Source organism: Cololabis saira, chromosome 10 (assembly GCF_033807715.1).
Source record: "Cololabis saira isolate AMF1-May2022 chromosome 10, fColSai1.1, whole genome shotgun sequence".
NCBI lineage: Eukaryota > Metazoa > Chordata > Actinopteri > Beloniformes > Belonidae > Cololabis > Cololabis saira.
In genome coordinates, this window is record NC_084596.1 from 14,558,933 (window position 1) to 14,569,301 (window position 10,369).

The 10,369-nt window shown below is 42.9% G+C and overlaps 1 protein-coding gene across 1 annotated transcript in view; it reads left to right on the plus strand.

The window, feature by feature from the left end:
- LOC133452451 (protein APCDD1-like) overlaps positions 1-6,241 on the plus strand; it is a 34,775-nt gene extending 28,534 nt beyond the window's left edge. Inside the window, exons 4-5 of the mRNA XM_061731774.1 lie at positions 2,516-2,837; positions 5,007-6,241. Coding sequence (XP_061587758.1) covers positions 2,516-2,837; positions 5,007-5,455 — 771 coding nt within the window. The 3' untranslated portion in view covers positions 5,456-6,241. The remainder of the gene's footprint in view (positions 1-2,515; positions 2,838-5,006) is intronic.
- The last annotated feature ends 4,128 nt before the right edge of the window (positions 6,242-10,369 follow it).

Consider the following 10,369-nt stretch of genomic DNA (forward strand, 5'->3'; position numbering starts at 1 on the left):
TTTTTGTGGCACCACTTGGTTCATATTAGGTATAAAGCATTGTATAATATGTTGTGTTGAGATTTTCACACTCATGGTTAACATTAAAACAAAAATGGCAAGTGAATCTCCAAATGTATTTTGGGTAAAATCGTTCGTCATCAACAGCCGTCTATCAACGTCATACGTCATCATCGATCACTTGTCAACAGAGCCCAGTTCCGTATTTTCCGCACTATAAGGCGCACCTTCAATGAATGGCGTATTTAAAAACTTTTTTCCATATATAAGGCGCACTAAATATAAGGTAAAATACCGTACTATAGTGGCTGGGGTTGAGTTACGTATCTACCTGATGGAGCTGTGCTACAGGAAATGCTACAAAATCCTAAAGCAAATGCAAAAAAAAAAAACCAAGAAGAAAAGTACTGTATCTCAAACTTTATTAACAAAATAAAAACCAGCTTTGCTCCGTCTCTTCAAAGTCGCCATTATGCGAGTCAGCGTCGCTGCTGTTGTCTTGCACGTCTGTGATGATTCCTGATGTTTTTAGCACCGTTACTTTGGCGACACCAACTACATTACCCACAATCCCCCTGACTACAGTAACAGAAATTACCGTAATGATCGTATATAAGGCGCACTGCATTATAAGGCGCATTGCCGGTTTTTGAGAAAATGAATGGCTTTTAGGTGCGTCTTATAGTTCGGAAAATACGGTAATCCTACAGCCTAAACATGAGCGGATGTTATAAACACAAAAGTGGAGCAATCAAATGCAAAGAAAAAGAAAAAAAGGAGCAAAAAAAGCCAAATTGCCCAAGCTAGACGCATATTTGTTCACCCTAATCCTCCTCCTGCGGGAGATACACCTGACGTTGTTAGCAGCGATTCATCCCCGGGCCCGGCCCGCCAAAACCTGCATAATGGTCAGGGAGTCAAGTTTACAGGTAGCTACAGTTATAACAATCACAGACACACACTGTCAGTAAGAAAATGTGAGTTTGTGGTAAATTGTTGATATAGTAGCCCGTCCGCCTAGTTTATTTCCTTCTCTGTAATATGTTCCGCTACTGCTCAGGGGCCTCATTTATAAAAGAGTGTGTAGGATTCATACTAAAAGTGCATGTAAACCCAAAAGCCGAAAATGGCGGGCGCAAACGAAAAAACCGGATTTATGCACACGCACACTTGCACGCAATGTTCGCTTTATAAATCACAGTCCACCTGGAAGGTTGCGCAGGTGAATTCGCCTCATATCCCGCCCTCTACACGCCCACTTCATACCATAAATGGGCAATGCAAAGTAGTATTTTCATATGAATGAACCTGCTGACTATGTGCAGCGGCTTCCTGCAGCCTATTCTGCTGTGCGTCAGGATGAATGAGACGTGTCGAGCAACCGTGCCAGTAAATTTCACGGAGACTGAGATCGAGATGTTGTGGATGAGGTGGAGGCCAGGAAAACGAGATTATTTGGTGGTCACAGTAAAAGTATAAATAGTATATAAATAGTATAAAATAAAGCGAGTGAGTGGCACGTCATTGCTGCGCTAAACGCTGTCAGTGCCATGGACAGATGGTGCAGAAAGAAAAAGAAGTGGTGTGATTTGAAGGTGGAGGCCAAGAGGTACGGAGTCCCCTAAAGGGACACGGATTTTTTTAATATATATAATGAGTTTTACATGCGCGCGTGAAACCTTTAAGGCTGATTTATGGTTCCGCGTCACACCAACGCAGAGCCTACGGCGTAGGTGCGCGTCGCCGCGTACCCTACGGCGTAGGCTCTGCGTCGTTTTAACGCGGAACCATAATTTAGGCTTACACCCGCACGTAAAGGTTTCACGCGTGCGTAAAACTCATGATAGATATAGATATAGATATATAGATATAGACACATATATATATATATATATATATATATATATATATATATATAGATATATAGATATATAGAGATATATATATATATATATATATATATATATATATATATATTATATATATATATATATATATATATATAAAAAAATCTGATTCCCTTTAGGGGCTCCGTAGAGTGGCCCGGCACTCATTTGTTCTGTCCTCAGTCACTCTCCAGTTGTCGCTGTGGGTGACTAGGAAGTTCCCGGCCCGGCGCGTCCTGGCACCGTGGCTGCAGCACCAACGGCACCAGAGCGTCCTGACTGACGCTGTGCTTCAAACACAAAGGGACACGATCAGCGCTATTATATTATAAGTCTGATATGTGATGACATTAAGAGTATGACATGAATCTGGTTTCATTTCACCACCTCACCGTCTGCGTTGCCAGTTCCCCATATCTTAAGACTGTTCCTGTGGGAGGGTCAGGGTTGGCGTAGGGATACGCACATTTTTCGGTTCGTTTTTTCTTTTTAAATCCCAACCTTTGTGTAGAAGGTGGCTTGCGCATCTTTCAAGCCCTGTTTTGTGCGCAAGCAAGCTTTATAAATGAGGCCCCATCTGAGTATCCTGACTAACGTGGTGAATTTTCTCCCCGTTTATCCATTTCCAGAACCACGACCACGGCTGCATCACCTGCCGGATCATCTACCGCTCGGACGAGTTCCACCCGCCCATCCTGCCGCCGCGGGCCGACCTGACCGTGGGGCTGTACGGCCAGTGGGTGAGCCAGCGCTGCGAGGTCCGGCCCGAGGTGCTCTTCCTCACCCGCCACTTCATCTTCCACGACAACAACCACACCTGGGAGGGCCACTACTACCACTACTCCGACCCCATCTGCAAACACCCCACCTTCATCATCTACGCCCGCGGCCGCTACAGCCGGGGGCTGCACTCCACCCGCGTCAAGGGGGGGACCGAGTTCATCTTTAAAGGTAACAGGGGGGGGGGTCTTGGGAGGGAATGAGTTTTTTAACACCAAAAGTCCCTTTATTTGGCATTTTGTATCCGCGTGCGTGTAAACAGTCACTCAGGGGCAACGCGTTCAAAAGTACAGACTCGCATGTCTAAAGTTCACAGGAAAGGTTAAACCTGGGGGGGGGGGGTCGCTCCTTCAGTACAGCAGCGCTGCCGCAGCTGCTGGGCTTCAAAACCTCCAGAAAACATCAATGTTTTAGGTTTAACCTGCAGCTGAGGGTTAGATTCAGGTTTTCACATCCATATTTATAATATATATATATATATATATATATATGTACACACACACACAGTACAGACCAAAAGTTTGGACACACTTCCCAATTTGTTTTGAACGAGAAGGTGTGTCCAAACATTTGTGGTGTGTGTGTGTGTGTGTGTGTGTGTGTGTGTGTGTGTGTGTGTGTGTGTGTGTGTGTGTGTGTGTGTGTGTGTGTGTGTGTGTGTGTGTGTGTGTGTGTGTGTGTGTGTGTGTGTGTGTGTGTGTGTGTGTGTGTGTGTGTGTGTGTGTGTGTGTGTGTGTATCTCTCTCTCTCTAAGGAGATTGATTATTTATTTATGTATATATATATATATATATATATATATATATATATATATATATATATATATACATACACACACACCGGTGTGTATATATATATATATATATATAATCTCCTATTATCTGTGTGTGTCTTGCTCCAGTCCTAGCTTGCTGATTGCCCCCTGGTCCTGCCATAAACTTGACCCTCTTTCAATTATTCCCGTCGTGACAATAATAATTGACACAAACCAATTGATAATGACAACTTTTATTTTGAATCAAATCAAACGCATGAATCCTTTTCTTTACTCATCACCAAAATACAGAGATAAGCTATTTATTTCATTAGCAACACACTTTACCACCGATAAAACAGAAATCCCCACCCCCCGTGTATAAAAGAGCACATTCTCATTCATGCTGCTGCAGTTCGTTACAGTAATTATTTCCATTTTCAAAAGACCAACTCTTGTTGTAAAGTACTTTTCCACTTGATCTGATGGTTGACATTAAAAAAATTTGAGTGTGACAACAATTATGGTATAGTATGTGCGCCTGACAGTCATTCAAGTTCAGGGCGTCACAACAACCCGGCGAAGACCTCTCTCTCTCCCGTCCATCCGTCCATCTCCCACCTCTAAAGTGAATCCGGCGCCGCCGGCCGAGGTCCGTTGGTATGCAGCTCAGTCAGACATAATGCAGCTCAGTCAGACATAATGCACGATGGAAATAGTCCTGAACTCGTCTGGGTCATAAACAATCAGCAGACAAGTCAACGACCAAAATAGTGGTTGGTGGAGCCGTGCACATGACCCTGCAGTGCTTATGCAGCCCGGCCCTGCAGAGGCAGGGAGCCGGAGAACCGGTTTAGGTCTGGGTGATATATCGAGATTTTAATATATATGGATATATTTTCAAACGCGATATGGTATGAGACAATATCGTTTATATCGATATAGCTTATTTTGTGATAAATTGAATGTTTTATTTGAGATTTGCACAAATGTTTTGTTATTTGCACAACCTCAGTGGAAAAGTCTGCCTGTTACTGTCTACATTGTATTAATTGCACAGTGTATTTTAATTTAATTGTTATGCAGGAAAGGGATATTTGTTTTATTTTATTCAAGAAGCATTTTTATTCTATATATGCAGGCAGTTTATTTTTATTTCATTTGTTTTATACATTTTGATATTGTGCAGACCTCTGTTAATAAAGGTACCTGTGTGACATTTGGCACGAGGCTTTGTATTAAAACTGACTGTTTTTTTAAGGGTTTGCCTCAGAAAAAAATGAAGCTAACAGAGATGCTATGCTATAATGCTTTGGGGGAAACCCCAATTATGTCACAGAAAAAATATCGATATATCTCGAGTATCGCCATTCAGCTAGAAAATATCGAGATATGACTTTTGGTCCATATCGCCCAGCCCTAACCCGGTTCTGCATCCTGTGAGACGGGGATCAGGTCCGAGCACAGCTGCAGTTTACGCTCCATGTTTGCTACGTGCGGCGCAGGCCTCCCTGGAGTAAAGGGTGTTGATTGCTGTTGTAGCTGTGTTGGCTGTAACGGTCTTGTGTCTCGTCTCCCTCCCCCAGTGAACCACATGAGGGTGACTCCCATGGACGTCGCCACCACCTCCCTCCTCAACGTCTTCAGCGGCAACGAGTGCGGCGTGCAGGGCTCGTGGAAGGCCGGGGTGGAGCAGGACGTCACCGTGACCAACGGCTGCGTGGCGCTGGGCATCCGGCTCCCCCACACGGAGTACGAGCTCTTCCGCATGGAGCAGGACATCAGCGGACGCTACCTGCTGTACAACGGCCAGCGTCCCAGCGACGGCTCCAGCCCCGACGGCCCGGACAAGCGGGCCACGTCCTACCAGATGCCCCTGGTGCAGTGCTCGTCCAGCAGCCAGCGGTACGACCACAGCCGGGCCGACGACCCGGACGGGGCTCTGCTGCACCGCAGCGGCTGCGCGGGACGCCATTGTGGCGCCGCAGCGCTGGCGGCAGTCGTCAGCGTTCTGCTCCTCCTCTCCCAGAGTTAGAGGACCTTTATCTGCATGAAAAAGGACAAAAGTGTGGATTTACATGCAAAGTTCTTAGACTCCTTATTAAAACAGAGCGTAAACTTCCCCCTTCTGGTTTAAAGGAGCGGGAGAACTGATCTCCTTTCCAGCTACCAAAGACTTGACACTGCTGCACCCCAGAAACTGCACTTTAGACTGGAACCGGCCGCCTGCCATTCCTCAGACGTCCAAAGAGATGACTATAGCCCACACAGATTAGAGAGAAAATGCTTTTCCTGTAGAGTATTAACCTTCAACTTAGCACATCATGGTTTGATTACTGCAGAAACACAACTTGATACGGAGAAACAATGTCTTCCTGACAACGACCTCCCTGAGTCGAGGAGACACACTTGTAACTGCTCACAGTAAAAAAGGGAGCCAGGCTTCATCCCTGGAAGTTATTACTCCACATATATTAAGGTCATTGACATCTACGGCAGATATGAGCGTTTTATGCCAGAAAAAAGAGCTCACACTTTTGTTTTCGAGCCAATAAAACGCTTTTCACCTGCAAACAGTTAGCCCGCGTGGAGGATCTCTGGAGAGCTCGGCTCAGACAGCTGCATCCTCTCCGCCCGGCGGCTGACCTCGCTTCCAGGGAGGCTGCTCTGAAGTTACGTAATCCTCAGGACGCCAAGGTTCACCTGGAGACTTGACATATTCAGCAATTAGAGAGATTGGACTCGCGCCGTAACCCCCCCGGGGTTGCTTTCATGTACACTCTGACACGTTGTGACTGATTAATAAATGAACATTAATCTTCGTCTTGATGATTTCTTCTGCTGATGAGGAACATTAATACTTATGATTTGAATTAGAAGCAGAAGTGCTTCCATACAGACCCCATATTTCACTTTTGTGGATTTTTTTTTGTGCAAGAAAAAGTGTGCAGTGAGGTAGGCTGCTGTAAGTTACTGTCACACAGCGATGGAGGTTTAAAGGTGACCCGGGAAGCCCCGTCTTCATTCTCCAGGGGTCCGTTTCACAAAGCAGGTTCAACAAACTGAGTCTAATCCTGAACTCTTAGTTGATCTACTCTGAGATCGGAAACTCTGAGTTTTCGGCGGATTTGAGTTAATTTACTCAGCTCTAAGTAGTTTCACCTGGAGTTAAGCGAGTGCGCCACAACTTTAAAAAGCCAGCATCAATTGAGCCCTGATACAACGATTCACCATGGCAACCGGCGACAACAAAAGATCCACATACTTTTTTTTTTTTTTAACTTTATTTAACATTTCAATTTACAAAATTCCTTTGAGGAAACATTAGTTTGCATCTGAAGATCCACATACTTCACGCCACTGGAGTTAGAAGTGTTAATACGTGCGTATGGCGAGTATGAGAGCAGATTTCGGAAAAAAAAACCACAGCTGCAGCAGCAAAATTGGCGTGGGAGAAAGTTGCTGCAGTCAATGTGTAAGTTTGAATGCAGCATTCATTTAAGATTTAAGCCCACTGTTTTATAATATTACAGATGAAAGCAGTGGTGGAATGGTATTGAATGAAATTTTATTGTCATTTAGATCAGGGGCAGCTGCCACACCTCGGCTTCAGGGGAAAATGTAAATGTTTTTTTTAAAATACATTTATGGGTTATTATGGTTATTATGAGTTACCTCCCTTTGTGAAATGGAAAACTCAGAGTTTCCCTCATTTCAGGGTTATCAGACTCAGTTTTCACTAAACCTGCTTTGTGAAACGGACCCCAGGTGTGTAGTCATGGTGATACCAGGAAGGTGCGTTATTCCCTCCCCAGTATGTGCTTTCACAAACCTGTATGGCGTTCTAAAATCCGGCTGCGTCGGTCGTAGCTGGATTGTCGTCACCGTACTGGAGATGAGATGACTTCACCCTCAGCATCCTCCTGCTCCCATTCTTCTGGTCTGCTTCCCAAAAGGAAAGAAAAAACACAATAGCCGTGCTACAAAATGTCGAGCCAGGGGGGTTATTTGTAATGAATTATATTGGCTGTTTATTCTTCTTTGCTCCCTGAAGTTGTTACCATCTCAGAGCAGAGGCCGTTGTTGCAGATCCCACAAGAACAGGAACCCGGTTCCTGCTGGCCTGGACCTTTCATACTTGACAAGAGCTCCTGGAGCTCCTCCAACTGCAACACACGCGCAGGCGTAGCCAGATCCCTCCAGAAAAATAAGCCACCGTCATTTGCATCTGAATGATGAAAACACGTGTGTGGAGAAATGCTGTGGTTATAAATCACGAGCAGAGAATGCGTCAGTCGGAATCGGTGCAGTTTCAACCGTCGCTGCAGGAGCCGAGACTCGGCAGGGAGACTGAGGTGATGTTATTCTCGCAGCACAAATGTAAAGAGCTTAAAAACATAATCTAAATACCTTCACTGCAATTACAGTTCTCCGGGTTTGTGTGGTGCAACTTACCAGAGTGATGTCATCATCATCGCCGTGTTGTCGCTGCCTCAACCCTCCGGGTCCTGGACCTGTTTGAGGGTTTAAAGACTGAGATCAACACTGAAACTTTACTACAACAAATACTTAGTATCTTACATTAAAAACTGAAAAAAACTTTTATCAGGAAATGTGTCGACTATATCAACGATGTTCTATGTATGTTAACACTGTAGCCCAAAATAAACATGTGACATTTGTATGACGGCGCTGCCAGATGTATATTTTTATGAACATGTCGCTGAAGCATGATGGGGTTTAGCAAGGCCTTTAACCCGTGAAAGTGATGGGTTAAAAGGAGATAAATATCCCCAACGGGAATAATGAAGTACCTACCATATTTTCTGGACTATAAGCTGCACCTGAATACAAGCCGCATCCGCTCTATTTAAAAAAAAAAAAAAAGATATGCAAGCCGCAGATATTTATGTTGTTAGATTAGATATTTACTACATGTACAGAACCATTTTGAACTGTAAATTATGTACGTTTGTACCTAAATAGATCCTTTCCTAACAGTTTCTTTTAACACGGCAGCAACTTTGCTGATTAAAACGGGACAGAACCAAGAGAAAATAACCGGTATTTATTTATCTATTTAATTGTTTATAATCTGCTTCTACCTACTTCTGTTAAAGAAGAAGTAGTGTATTCTTCTTTGCATTTATTTTGTCTTAGTTTTGATTCTAATTCCGGTTAGAGCGCCCCCTAGCAGTGGAAGAAAAATCCACAGAATAGCTGCACCTTTGTATAAGCTGCATGGTTCAAAACCTATGAAAAAAGTAGCGGCTTATAGTCCAGAAAATACGGTAATCACAAAAGTTAAAATTAGTGGAAAAAATCTTAAATGTTACCATGTTATTCCTATATTACTATCAGTGGTGGACAGTAACGGAGTAAATTTACTTGAGTACTGTACTTAAGTACATATCCAGAGGATTTGTACTTTACTTGAGTATTAGATTTCTTTGGTACTTATTACTCTTACTTGAATACATTTCCAAGACAAATATTTTTACTTTTACTCGAGTAAATTTCTAGGAAGGTGGAAAAGTACTCGTTACTTTCAGGTCTGCTCTTTTTTCTTCTTCCCTAAAATCCTATTGGACACGAGCTGTTTTTGTCAAAAGGAGGAGACAAGACAGACATGGGGAGACAGTTTGTTATGCTCTATATTGCTATATTGTACTGGTACATGTCCTTCCTGTAAAGTTAAGTGACTTCAACATTGAGTTATTGAAAGCAGAGATGTAGTTTTTTGTAAAGCAGTGGTCTTTGAGGGGGATCCAGACTTAGTTGGATGGTGCAGGTTCATTTGGTTTCAGTTCATGATTGTTAATAAACTCTGCATCATCTGCTGTCCTCTTATGATCCCATTCATTTGATTTGTTTTTGGTGTTTCTGCAGGTTTTATATAACATTGTGGTTCTAAAAGCAGCACATCAGTGCAGCTGGTTTCAAAGAGTTAATTCTCAGAAACAAGAGTTAAAAGATCCTTAGATTAATTTAGAAAAAATATAGTAATTTACTGATGTGGAAAATAAGAAATTTACTCTTACTCTTACTTTTACTTAAAGTAAATTTAAAAGCATTTACTTTTGGATACTTAAGTACCTTTAAAAGCAAGTACTTTTCTACTCTTACTCGAGTAATATTTTGACTGAGCTACTTTTACTTGTAACGGAGTAAATTTTGACCAGTAGTATTTGTACTCTTACTCAAGTACTGGGGTTGAGTACTCTGTCCACCTCTGATTACTATAAAGAACAAAAAGCAGAAAATAAAAACATTTAAAAGTCACATGGTTTATCCGTGCATGATGGCAAACCTGATGTGGACAGATTATTGGGCACTGGTTCCAAACAGGCAGAAACAAGAGGGTGAACATATATGAAGTAAAATATAATGCTCAAAACAATAAAATAGTTTCTTGGTTTTTTTAAATCTTATTTTCTTACCTGGTGAATCTTGTACAGTTGTAGCCCCTAACCGCTCCCAGGGGATGTAAACGGGTGAATTGCACCAGGTTGCTTCTGATCATCAGCCCTTAGTTAACTGATTATCAGCAGCGCTGCAAACCTCTTTTAAAGAAGACCTTTTGGCAATTTGGTGGTCTGTGTTAACACAAGGCCAAGAGGGAAAGACATAAGCAATGATCTCAGAGAAGCTGCCTAGGAATCTGGAAAGGGTTATCCACAATTGGAAAACGTTCTTAACAAATTTACCACAAGATCAGACCACGCAATAAAAAAACAGAGGTTTACCTGCTTGGACAGACATCTTGTTGGTTCAATGTTGAAGCAGAAATCCCAGATAACACTTCTCACCTCTGCTTTGTGCACAAATGTGTTCCTGGTGGAGATTTGGATCTGAAACATCCCCAAACCTACATCAGAACACCTGAAAAATTTGATCGGAGTGACCCGATCAAAGTCCTGACCTGAACCAAGCGGGAACGAGCTGAAAC